At 42.8% G+C, this 13,549-nt stretch overlaps 1 protein-coding gene across 2 annotated transcripts in view; it reads left to right on the top strand.

The window, feature by feature from the left end:
• Positions 1-12,779, top strand: part of LOC129866722 (transcription initiation factor TFIID subunit 4-like) — a 32,996-nt gene extending 20,217 nt beyond the window's left edge. For both annotated transcript variants that reach the window (XM_055939558.1, XM_055939557.1), the window contains exons 14-15: positions 8,464-8,586; positions 11,472-12,779. In XM_055939558.1, the coding sequence (XP_055795533.1) occupies positions 8,464-8,586; positions 11,472-11,633 (285 nt within the window). In that variant the 3' untranslated portion in view covers positions 11,634-12,779. The remainder of the gene's footprint in view (positions 1-8,463; positions 8,587-11,471) is intronic.
• Positions 12,780-13,549: the final 770 nt, after the last annotated feature.

The following is a 13,549-nucleotide window of genomic DNA, read 5'->3' as shown; positions in this document are numbered from 1 at the left end:
GCTTTGAGAGACTAGTCAAGGACCATATCATCTCCACCCTACCTGACACCCTAGACCCACTCCAATTTGCTTACCGACCCAATAGGTCCACAGACGACGCAATCGCAACCACACTGCACACTGCCCTAACCCATCTGGACAAGAGGAATACCTATGTGAGAATGCTGTTCATCGACTACAGCTCAGCATTTAACACATTTACATTACATTTACATTTAAGTCATTTAGCAGACGCTCTTATCCAGAGCGACTTACAAATTGGTGCATTCACCTTATGATATCCAGTGGAACAACCACTTTACAATAGTGCATCTAAATCTTTTAGGGGGGGGGGGGGTTAGAAGGATTACTTTATCCTATCCTAGGTATTCCTTAAAGAGGTGGGGTTTCAGGTGTCTCCGGAAGGTGGTGATTGACTCCGCTGACCTGGCGTCGTGAGGGAGTTTGTTCCACCATTGGGGTGCCAGAGCAGCGAACAGTTTTGACTGGGCTGAGCGGGAACTGTACTTCCTCAGAGGTAGGGAGGCGAGCAGGCCAGAGGTGGATGAACGCAGTGCCCTTGTTTGGGTGTAGGGCCTGATCAGAGCCTGAAGGTACGGAGGTGCCGTTCCCCTCACAGCTCCGTAGGCAAACACCATAGTACCTTCCAAACTCGTCATCAAGCTCGAGACCCTGGGTCTCGACCCCGCCCTGTGCAACTGGGTCCTGGACTTCCTGACGGGTCGCCCCCAGGTGGTGAGGGTAGGTAACATCTCCACCCCGCTGATCCTCAACACTGGGGCCCCACAAGGGTGCGTTCTGAGCCCTCTCCTGTACTCCCTGTTCACCCACGACTGCGTGGCCATGCACGCCTCCAACTCAATCATCAAGTTTGCGGATGACACTACAGTGGTAGGCTTGATTACCAACAGCGACGAGACGGCCTACAGGGAGGAGGTGAGGGCCCTCGGAGTGTGGTGTCAGGAAAATAACCTCACACTCAACGTCAACGAAACAAAGGAGATGATTGTGGACTTCAGGAAACAGCAGAGGGAGCACCCCCCTATCCACATCGACGGGACAGTAGTGGAGAAGGTGGAAAGTTTTAAGTTCCTCAGTGTACACATCACGGACAAACTGAATTGTTCCACCCACACAGACGGCGTTCAACCTCAGGAGGCTGAAGAAATTCGGCTTGTCACCAAAAGCACTCACAAACTTCTACAGATGCACAAGCGAGAGCATCCTGTCGGGCTGTATCACCGCCTGGTACGGCAACTGCTCCGCCCACAACCGTAAGGCTCTCCAGAGGGTAGTGAGGTCTGCACAACGCATCACCGGGGGCAAACTACCTGCCCTCCAGGACACCTACACCACCCGTTGTCACAGGGAGGCCATAAAGATCATCAACGACAACAACCACCCAAGCCACTGCCTGTTCACCCCGCTATCATCCAGAAGGCGAGGTCAGTACAGGTGCATCAAAGCAGGGACCGAGAGACTGAAAAACAGCTTCTATCTCAAGGCCATCAGACTGTTAAACAGCCACCACTAACATTTAGTGGCCGCTGCCAACATACTGACTCAACTCCAGCCACTTTAATAATGGGAATTGATGGAAATTATGTAAAAATGTATCACTGGCCACTTTAAACAATGCCACTTAATATAATGTTTACATACCCTACATTACTCATCTCATATGTATATACTGTACTGTATACCATCTACTGCATCTTGCCATCTTTATGTAATACATGTATCACAAGCCACTTTAAACAATGCCACTTTTATATGTTTGCATACCCTACATTACTCATCTCATATGTATAGACTGTACACTATACCATCTACTGCATCTTGCCTATGCTATTCTGTACCTATGCCATCACTCATTCATATATCTTTATGTACATATTCTTTATCCCTTTACACTTGTGTGTATAAGGTAGTAGTTGTGGAATTGTTAGGTTAGATTACTTGTTGGTTATTACTGCATTGTCGGAACTAGAAGCACAAGCATTTCGCTACACTCGCATTAACATCTGCTAACCATGTGTATGTGATAAATAAAATTTGATTTGATTTATCAGCCCTCTGATTACAATTAAGAGCAAAACGTGCCGCTCTGTTCTGGGCCAGCTGCAACTTAACTAGGTCTTTCCTTGCAGCACTGGACCACACGACTGGACAATAATCAAGATTAGACAAAACTAGAGCCTGCAGAACTTACTTTTTGGAGTGGTGTCAAAAAAGCAGAGCATCTCTTTATTACGGCCATACCACTCCCCATCTTAACAAACTATATGTTTTGACCATGCCAGTTTACAATCTAAAGTAACAGAAAGTAATTTAGTCTCCTCAACTTGTTCAACAACGACACCATTCATTACCAGATACAGCTGAGGGCTAGAGCTTAGGGAATAACTTATACCAAATACTATGTTCTTAGTTTTAGAGATGTTCAGGACCAGTTTATTACTGGCCACCCATTCCAAAACGGACTGCAACTCTTTGTTAAGGGTTTCAGTGACTTCATTAGCTGTGGTTGCTGATGCGTATATGGTTGAATCATCAGCATACATGGACACACATGCTTTGTTTATGCCAGTGGCAGGTTATTGGTAAAAATAGAAAAGAGGGCCTAGAGAGCTGCCCTGCGGAACACAACACTTTACATGTTTGACATTAGAGAAGCTTCCATTAAAGAAAACCCTTTGAGTTCTATTAGATAGATACAGTGGGGCAAAAAAGTATTTAGTCAGCTACCAATTGTGCAAGTTCTCCCACTTAAAAAGATGAGAGGTTTGTAATTTTCATCATAGGTACACTTCAACTATGAGACAAAATGAGAAAAACAAATCCAGAAAATCACATTGTAGGATTTTTTTATGAATTTATTTGCAAATTATGGTGGGAAAAAAGTATTTGGTCAATAACAAAAGTTTCTCAATACTTTGTTATATACCCTTTGTTGGCAATGACAGAGGTCAAACGTTTTCTGTAAGTCTTCACACGGTTTTCACACACTGTTGCTGGTATTTTGGCCCATTCCTCCATGCAGATCTCGGACTTTCAACTCCCTCCAAAGATTTTCTATGGGGTTGAGATCTGGAGACTGGCTAGGCCACTCCAGGACCTTGAAATGCTTCTTACGAAGACACTCCTTCGTTGCCCGGGCGGTGTGTTTGGGATCATTGTCATGCTGAAAAGACCCAGCCACGTTTCATCTTCAATGCCCTTGCTGATGGAAGGAGGTTTTCACTCAAAATCTCACGATACATGGCCCCATTCATTCTGTCCTTTACACGGATCAGTCGTCATGGTCCCTTTGCAGATAAACAGCCCCAAAGCATGATGTTTCCACCCCCATGCTTCACAGTGGGTATGGTGTTCTTTGGATGCAACTCAGCATTCTTTGTCCTCCAAACACGACGAGTTGAGTTACCAAAAAGTTCTATTTTGGTTTCATCTGACCATATGACATTCTCCGAATCTTCTTCTGGATCATCCAAATGCTCTCTAGCAAACTTCAGACGGGCCTGGACATGTACTGGCTTAATCAGGGGGACACGTCTGGCACTGCAGGATTTGAGTCCCTGGCAGCGTAGTGTGTTACTGATGGTAGGCTTTGTTACTTTGGTCCCAGCTCTCTGCAGGTCATTCACTAGGTCCCCCCGTGTGGTTCTGGGATTTTTGCTCACCGTTCTTGTGATCATTTTGACCCTACGGGGTGAGATCTTGCGTGGAGCCCCAGATCGAGGGAGATTATCAGTGGTCTTGTATGTCTTCCATTTCCTAATAATTGCTCCCACAGTTGATTTCTTCAAACCAAGCTGCTTACCTATTGCAGATTCAGTCTTCCCAGCCTGGTGCAGGTCTACAATGTTGTTTCTGGTGTCCTTTGACAGCTCTTTGGTCTTGGCCATAGTGGAGTTTGAAGTGTGACTGTTTGAGGTTGTGGACAGGTGTCTTTTATACTGATAACAAGTTCAAACAGGTGTCATTAATCCAGGTAACGAGTGGAGGACAGAGGAGCCTCTTAAAGAAGAAGTTACAGGTCTGTGAGAGCCAGAAATCTTGCTTGTTTGTAGGCGACCAAATACTTTTTTTTCACACCATAATTTGCAAATAAATTCATAAAAAATCCTACAATGTGATTTTTCTGGATTTTTCTTCTCATTTTGTCTGTCATAGTTGAAGTGTACCTATGATGAAAATTACAGGCCTCTCATCTTTTTAAGTGGGAGAACTTGCACAATCGGTGGCTGACTAAATACTTTTTTGCCCCATTGTAGCTCTGAATCCACAATATGGCAGAGGTTGAAAGGCCATAACACACGTTTTTTTCAACAACAGGTTCTGGTCAATAATATCAAAGGCTGCACTGAAATCTAACAGTACAGCTCTCACAATCTTATTATCAATTTCTTTCAACCAATCATCAGTCATTTGTGTCAGTGCAGTACATGTTGAGTGCCCTTCTCTATAAGCATGCTGAAAGTGTGTTAATTTATTTACAGAGAAATAGCATTGTATTTGGTCAAACACCATTTTTTCCAACAGTTTGCAAAGAGCTGGCAGCAAGCTTATAGGTCTGCTGTTAGAACCAGTAAAGGCCGCGTTACCTCTTGGGTAGCGGAATTACTTTGGCTTCCCTCCAGGCCTGAGGACAAAGGCTTTCCTCTAGGCTCAGATTATGGCCACATCTTTAGAGTCACCTACCATCCTCAGTAGCTTTCCATCGAAGTTGTCAATACCAGGTTTGTCATTATTGATCGATAACAATAATTTCCCCACCTCTCCCACACTAACTTTACAACATTCAAACTTGCAATGCTTTTCTTTCATTATAAGTTTTTTTTCATGCATGAATACAATTGCTCACTGTTTGTTGTTGGTATTTCCTGCCTAAGTTTGTCCACTTTGCCAATAAAATAATTGGCAACATCAAATGTTTTCGTGATGAATAAGCCATCTGATTCGATGACAGATGGAGTTGAATTTGTCTTTATGCCCATAATTTCATTTAAAGTACTGAAGTTTTTTTTCCATAATTCTTAATTTAATTGATCTTGACTTCATAATACAGTTTCTTCTTTTTGTTGAGTTTAGTCACATAATTTCTCAATTTGCAGTAAGTCAGCCAGTCAGATGTGCAGCCAGACTTATTCGCCACTCCTTTTGCCCCATCTCTTTCAACCATACAGTTTTTCAATTCCTCATCAATCCATGGAGCCTTAACAGTTCTAATAGTCCGTTTCTTAACAGGTGCTTGTTTATTAAGAACTGGAAGAAGCAATTTAATAAATTCATTAAGTGCAGCGTCTGGATGCTCCTCATTAATCACATCAGACCAACACATATTTTTAACATCATCTACATAGGAGTCACAAAATCTTTTGTATGATCTCTTATACACCTTTTTAGGCCCAGCTGTTGGAACTTTGGCTCTCCTGGATATAGCCACTAGTGTATATTGTGATCACTGCATCCAATGGGTACGGATACAGCTTTAGAACAAAGTTCTACAGTATTAGTAAAAATGTGATTGGTACATGTGGATGATCTTGTTCCTGTAGTGTTTGTAAACACTCTGGTAGGTTGATTAATAACCTGAACCAGATAATAGGCACTGGTTAGAGTGAGAAGCTTCCTCTTGAGCGGACAGCTTGATGAAAACCAGTTCAGGTCCCCAAGAAAGTAGACCTCTCTGTTTACATCACATATACAATCAAGCATTTCACACACATTATTTAGATTCTGACTGTTAGCAGTTGGTGGCCTATAGCAACATCCCAAAAGAAAACGCTTTCGATGTGCCAAGTGAACCTGCAACCACAACACTTCAATAACACTTGACATATCTTCTCTGAATATATACAGCAACACCTCCCCATAAGCATTTCTGTCTCTTCTATAGATGTTATATCCTTGTATTGTTACTGCTGAATCATCAAATGAATTATCTAAGTGATGCCTAGTTTAACACCTATGTCAAGAATAGGCAACTGGTTTTCATTATCTCCTAATCAGGGACCGACTCAGACCTGAGACACCAGGTGGCGTCTGTCCAATCAATCTGTGACATACGGTTGAAGTCGGAAGTTTACATACACTTAGGTTGGAGTCATTAAAACTCGTTTTTCAACCAATCCACACATTTCTTGTTAACAAACTATAGTTTTGGCAAGTCGGTTAGGACATCTACTTTGTGCATGCCACAAGTCATTTTTCCAACAATTGTTTACAGACAGATTATTTTACTTATAATTCACTATCACAATTCCAGTGGGTCAAAAGTTTACATACACTAAGTTGACTGTGCCTTTAAACAGCTTGGAAAATTCCTGAAAATGTCATCATGGCTTTAGAAGCTTCTGATAGGCTAATTGACATTTGAGTCAATTGGAGGTGTACCTGTGGATGTATTTCAAGGCCTACCTTCAAACTTAGTGAGTCTTTGCTTGACATAATGGGAAAATCAAAAGAAATCAGCCAAGACATCAGAAAAAAAATTGTAGACGTCCACAAGTCTGGTTCATCCTTAGGAGCAATTTCCAAATGCCTGAAGGTACCACGTTCATCTGTACAAACAATAGTACACAAGTATAAACACCATGGGACCACGTAGCCGTCTTACTGCTCAGGAAGGATACGCGTTCTGTCTCCTAGAGATGAACGTACTTTGGTGCGAAAAGTGCAAATCAATCCCAGAACATCAGCAAAAGACCTTGACCTTGTGAAGATGCTGGAGGAAACAGGTACAAAAGTATCTATATCCACAGTTAAACAGCCCTATATCGACATGACCTGAAAGGCCGCTCAGGAAGGAAGAAGCCACTGCTCCAAAACCGCCATGTAAAAACCAGACTATGGTTTGCAACTGCACATGGGGACAAAGATTGTACTTTTTGGAGAAATGTCCTCTGGTCTGATGAAACTAAAATAGAAGTGTTTGGCCATAATGACCATTGTTATGCTTGGAGGAGAAAGGGGGAGGCTTGCAAGCCGAAGAACACCATCCCAACCATGAAGCACGGGGGTGGCAGCATCATGTTGTGGGGGTGCTTTGCTGCAGGAGGGACTGGTGCACTTCACAAAATAGATGGCATCATGAGGTAGGAAAATTATGTGGATATATTGAAGCAACATCTCAAGACATTAATCAGGAAGTTAAAGCTTGGTCGCAAATGGGTCTTCCAAATGGACAATGACCCCAAGCATACTTCCAAAGTTGTGGCAAAATGGCTTACGGGCAACAAAGTCGAGGTATTTGAGTGGCCATCACAAAGCCCTGACCTCAACCCTATAGATTTGTGGGCAGAACTGAAAAAGCGTGTGCGAGCAAGGAGGCCTACAAACCTGACTTAGTTACACCAGCTCTGTCAGGAGGAATGGGCCAAAATTCACCCAACTTATTGTGGGAAGCTTGTGGAAGGCTACCCAACATTTTAACCCAAGTTAAACAATTTAAAGGCAATGCTACCAAATACTAATGTAGTGGATGTAAACTTCTGACACACTGGGAATGTGATGAAAGAAATACAAATAAAACTGAAATAAATCATTCTCTACTATTATTCTGACATTTCACATTCTTAAAATAAAGTGGTGATCCTAACTGACCTAAGACAGGGGATTTTTTACTAGGATTAATGTCAGGAATGTGAATGTTTTTGGCTAAGGTATATGTAAACTTCTGACTTCAACTGTAAATAAATCATTACTACTACAAGGTAGAAAATAAAACCAGCAATACTTGGGCCCTCCAGGCCTCTGGCCTATGTGATCAAGACTAGTTTCTAGGATGTGCAGAGAGGCGTAACCTGGTTCTGCCTCTACCAATTTAATTTCCCAGACAGACAGGGACCTGACCAGAGGCAATGTTGGCTAGGCCTATAGAGCCCCACTCTCTGCCTTGTGCCCTCATATCTAAAGATACAATGCCCCCGACACACACGCGCGTGCGCCCGCCTGCTTCTGGCCGCTGTTCCATCTTAACCTCCAGGGTCAGGTCTCCGCTCACTGTACCACATCACCAGTGTGTGTGTGCACCATGTGCAGCACTTCCCTTTCAATTAGCATGACTAACGTTGACATTACGTCAACGTTGCCTTGAATTATATCTTCTTTGGAGAAGGCGGCTGTTTTAGTTTGCAGCACTAGCCTGCTGCAGAAGGATTTGTTTTCATGGCAGATGATAATAGCTCAATAATATGAAATGGTTGTGGTCAATGAATAGTCCTGTATGATTTCTCTGTGCCGTTTTGATTTCTCTGTGCCGGTCAATGAATTGTCCTGTATGATTTCTCTGTGCCGTTTTATAAGGCTACTGTACTTCTTCGCTCTGTATCACATCTCTCTTTGTAGATGACAACTGTCTCCATTCCAGCTGTTATTCCACCACTGATAGATCCTTTTCGGGATGTAAATCAGACAGGAGAGGTATAAATGTGTGTGTCTCTTTCTTTCCCCTCTTAGATGCAGCAGGCGGAGCAGGCCCAGATCCGGCAGCGTGAAGCCAACCTCACTGCCCTGGCGGCCATTGGTCCCCGCAAGAAACGCAAGATGGACTCGCCAGGGAGCTCCACATCGGGCACAGAGGTAAGGGTCCCTAAAATGTGGCAGTATGACGGTGCTGATATCCTCATTTTCCAATGACTTTCACCCTCTGACTCTTCATCACATTACGGGCGGGGAAAAAATATGTAAACTCGCTTTTGAAGTAATGCCAAAAAAAAGAAAGTGTGGATTTCTTTGCTCACAGTCGTACATCTGTCATCAATGCACATCCCCCAGCACTCTCCCAATCCAGCAGAGAGCAGAGTGAATGTGACTAGAGTTGAGTGAAGGGGGTCAGCGTGGGCCTCTAGGCTTGTTGTGGGTGTCTGCACTGCTCTACCCCCTCTCCTCTCACCCCCTGAGAGGAGCCATAGATTTCAGCTCTGCAGAAATGAGCCTGAGGGGGGGGGGGGGGGATACAGCCTGGGGCGGCTGCAGTATGGGTGCCTCGGTCACACCCATCACCCCCTCCCACATCCAGTCCTGAGTTCTCCCCAAAGCGATCCCAGACAAAGGGCTCTGTGCGGGGAGAGAGCCCGGGATTAGGAGAGGGAGGGAATGCAAGCTATAGAGGGAACATTTTAGGGAGGGGAAGGTGTAATAATGAACTTTGCCATGGTGAAGTCATCTGAACTGCTAGCAAGCTTGTTGGTCAGTTGTGTAGTTAGCCAGTTGGTGAGCTAGCCAGGTAGTTAGCTGGGTCGTTCCAACAATTCTGGGTGCCTTTTGAGAAGTCGGTAAATCATTTTTCTTAACACTGTGTCATAAAGAGCACATTTTCAAATTCATTAAAATCATGTTTTCCCATCTCAAGAGATTAAAAAATAAATAATACTATAGTAAGTGCCTATTAAGTGCCAAATAAAGTAACAAGGTTGACTGTCATCTTAATCAGACATAAATCCCCTTGTGACAGGGTGAATGGAAGCTTGTTGTGTGCAACAGGGAGTGGCAATTGAATGCAAGCTTCCCAAAAAATGAAATTGTTCAAGTGTCTAGCCTGTCTATCTATTGGTAACAAGGTTGACTTGTTATGCCGACCCGCTCAGTGTTCCACCACTAAACACTAATGGCCAAAAAGAGTAGAACCAGCTCACCAGCTGTTACACTATGATTTGACAATTACATGTCCAATATTTCTTTTGAGAAACATATTTTAAAAGGAAGTTTCACCATATTAAAATGAAAGTTCAGTTCACATAACACGGTTGACCTTAAAATGAGGGACAGCTGTAAATAAATCATAATCTTCAGAAATGACTGTCGAAGTAACTAGGGCTTTACAATGATGGCGAAAACACGGAGGGACATATCAAAATGGCTCTTTAGCAGTTATTTATTCATGTTACATTTGTTTTATTGAATTCTCCATCTGGTCTATATTAAAAGGACACTTTTCTTACTATAACAGGTTTTTAAAATTCAATATCGGTGCACAGTTTCTACTTAAAATATCAAAGGGACGCATAAGGCACTCATTTTGTGGAACTACCCAGCTAGTCCCTCATCAGCTACTTTGCGTGCTAGTTTGTAAAATGGATATAAAGATGCTAGTGGAAATCTACACTCATTGCACAGTATTCATATACAGATTAGTTACAAAGCAGGCAGCTTGGAGACAAGATTTCACGCCGGGATTCAATCCGATCCCCCCTTTTCGACTATGCACCTTGAAGGCAATCCTTGTGTTCACAAAGATTGCATTTGTCCGCTCAGTCAGATTTTTTCAAATGGAGATTTTCAGGAGCTCAATCAGAAGTGTTTAATGTCATCCCGCTATAAGGCGGATCTGATCGGAATGAATTTGGCCTTTTTAAGTCAGAGAACTAAATAACATTTGTAATACGTTCTTCTCAATAGAGAAAGGTTATTTATCCACGGCCAACTTCCATGCCTAATGTGAAGGAGTTTCCTGAATGATCAGATCGGTCAGAGTTATGTCACACGGGGATCTTTGACTGATTTGAGTCGGAACGGTGATCTCGTGCTTCCCATCACGCTTGATTGGAGTGTCTCCACTGAGTGTGTAATGTTGGGTATTCATTGTGCCAGTATGGAGTACACACCCGTGTGTGTGTGTGGCGCGTGTGTGCAGGAGGTTACCACACCTGCAGGCTGTTAAGCTGTATAATGCTCTGATTGTGTTCCTGTATGGACCTGGAGCCTCATTCCTATCCTCCAGTGTCAGCTCCCCCCTCAGGCTCTCGGCACATAGAAGTAGAATATGGTACTAAACTCATTTTACATAATAAGAACCACCATTGGTCCACAAAATGGCCATTTCATAAAACAGACATTTTCTAGTTCCCAAATGTTTTTCCTTGAGCACCGATAATGAAATGTACCCATTGTCACCACCAGGCCCCAGTTAAGGAACCCCTGACTGGCTTGTAGCCTATCAGTTCCAGGATACACTACAGGGCTATTCAGTTAGGCCCAATGTCACGGAGTTCACTAAGACATGTACAATTTTGTCACCCCATCAAACAAGCCTCAGGATATTTCAGTAGTGTGCACCACACAGCATCAACTCAACCCACACTGTATGATATCAGGTTGGTAATTGCTGCTCTTTGAGTGTGTTGGAGCTGTCCCGAAATGGAGAGAACATGGCGTTTAGTGTGCACGGTGAGGGTGTGACCGTTTCGCTCAAGCTGTACACACACCTTGTATGAAACTGTGGTGACGTGCACACAAGCCTGGACTATCAAAGGTTAATAGTGAGTGGGACAGGACAGGTGACAGTGAATTGACATTTCTCTGGTTAGACCACATCGCTTGTTCCCCCTGCCTGCATTACTATTGCTTGAGCCTCGATTTTGGCACACAGGCTGGATATCGCCAACACATATTTTAAGTCACTTGAAACAACCCTAAATCATTTACTAGCAGATCTAACTTTTGTCATGCCATCCCTTTCTCCTCAGGTTGCTTTGGGTTCAGGGGCCGGCTCTTCCACAGCCGCCTCCTCCCGCCAACAGCTCCGTCAGCGGATCACGCGAGTCAATCTCAGGGACTTTATCTTCTGCCTGGAGCAGGAGAGGGCCACATCCCGGTCCTTACTGCTCTATAAGGCTCTCCTGAAGTAGTGGAGTCCCCCAGAGTTCTGGACTTCACCTAATACAAATATGTGACAAGTTTCCCCTTTACCCCAACTCATACACACACACTCCCGTACCACACTATCCTATATCCCCCTAATCTGATGCTAAGCAACCCCACGCCACCCCAACGTTGCCCCCCTGATCATACAGCCCCTTGTTCTCACATCAAATCTAGTCTCATTCACTAGCTGTGTGCTTTACAATGCCGAGAGCCTCGAAGCTGGCAGGCGAGCACACACTCGTTTTTTACCATGACTCCTGCTATGTCCCGATCCGTTGCGTAATTCTCAAACAAAACCTACAGTTGTAAGATTTATGTCAGGATCCTTGCTATTTTAGCCCAATGGCTACTCACTAAGGATGTTACATCACACCACAGATAGTTTTGACTGGATTGTCAAGAGGTTTGTTTGGTCAGCCTGGGTAGGATCTGTGCTCTCCAGATCAAAACCTACAAACACTTGTGTCATCTACGATTTTCCAAACATTGAAAAGGAACCATTTCAAATTGAAAGATAATGTTTGCATTTTATGTACCATACAAGTAAGTACTGAGTTTGAAAAAACTACAGGTTTTAATTCACCACACCATATAGTGAATGTTAGAGAAGTCTGTCAGATAAATGTACAGAGTACTGTGATGTCTCATTTTAAAACGACAAATACATACAGTACTTACTAGTTCCAGACCTGGGTCCAATACTTTCAAATGATTGAGCTGTGCTCGATTTAGTTTGCCTGGTACAGTAGAACCAATGGAATAGTCCCATTAAATGCAAACGCCAAGCTAAATCAAGCACACCTTAATTTGACCCAGGTTTGGCTGGTATACACGGTGGTTTAGGGTTCATATCACGATATTACTGCGTAGCATGTCTGATAGGTATTATGACAGAATAGTGAAACATAAGATTATATTTTTTGTGTGTGTGTGTGTGTGTAAAGAGCCAACTCGGTTCATACATAGACTTGTCTCTCCTATTGTAGACTTTGAATCTAGATAAATTACCAGTAACCATTTTAAGATATTATTATTCAGACTCAAGCTCAGCACAGAACAGGGAGCTGGGCTCTCTTACACACTCACTCAGGCTAATGAAATAAAGACGTCAACAAACAATGTCCTATTGAGCACCATTCCTATCATTTTCTTCTCAAGACCTTAAATTCCATCCAGGATTTATTTTTTTTTCACCTGGAAAGTCAGTCTCTTGCAGCACCACACCACAAGATCTGTAGAGTGCTTTGCTATTTTAATTCTGATCAACATCAAAATGATCTGTCGTAGCGATCAAGCAAGTATTTTTCTAATGCTAATTGTATACAACTGCTCATTTTTTCGGGGTCGAAAGCGCTTTTTTCCCCCCAGTTTGACTTTGGAATGACTGAAGGTTTTTAATGCTTTAAATGTATTTTTTACAGTAACAAGCATTTGTTTATATAGTTCTAATTGATCATTGAGATAAAGCTGTGGTGTTAAGAGTCTGGGTCTTGGCACCTAGCTACAGTACCATCTGTTGAAGGACACATTTTTGTGACTATTTATATTTCCTACTATCTGTGTATTCAAACCTGACGCATTTCAGGCGATGCAATTTTACTATTGTTTGTACCTTTGCAAAAAAAATTAAAGAAAGTGACAAAGTACAAATAGCCTGATTTCTTTGATGGTACATTCGGAAAGTATTCAGACCCTATGACTTTTTCCACATTGTTACGTTAGTCTTATTCTAAAAATATATATTTTTCCTCCTCAATCTTAATGAAATACCCCATAATGACAAAGCGAAAACAGGTTTTAAAAAATTACTGCAAATGTATTAAATAAAAACATACCTTATTTACATGTATTCAGCCCCTTTGCTGAGACAACCTGTTTTTGTTATCATTGTGGGGTATTG

The sequence above is a fragment of the Salvelinus fontinalis genome, chromosome 12, assembly GCF_029448725.1.
Source record: "Salvelinus fontinalis isolate EN_2023a chromosome 12, ASM2944872v1, whole genome shotgun sequence".
NCBI lineage: Eukaryota > Metazoa > Chordata > Actinopteri > Salmoniformes > Salmonidae > Salvelinus > Salvelinus fontinalis.
Note: the sequence above shows the minus strand (reverse complement) of the source record. Positions and strands in the feature narration are given on the sequence as shown.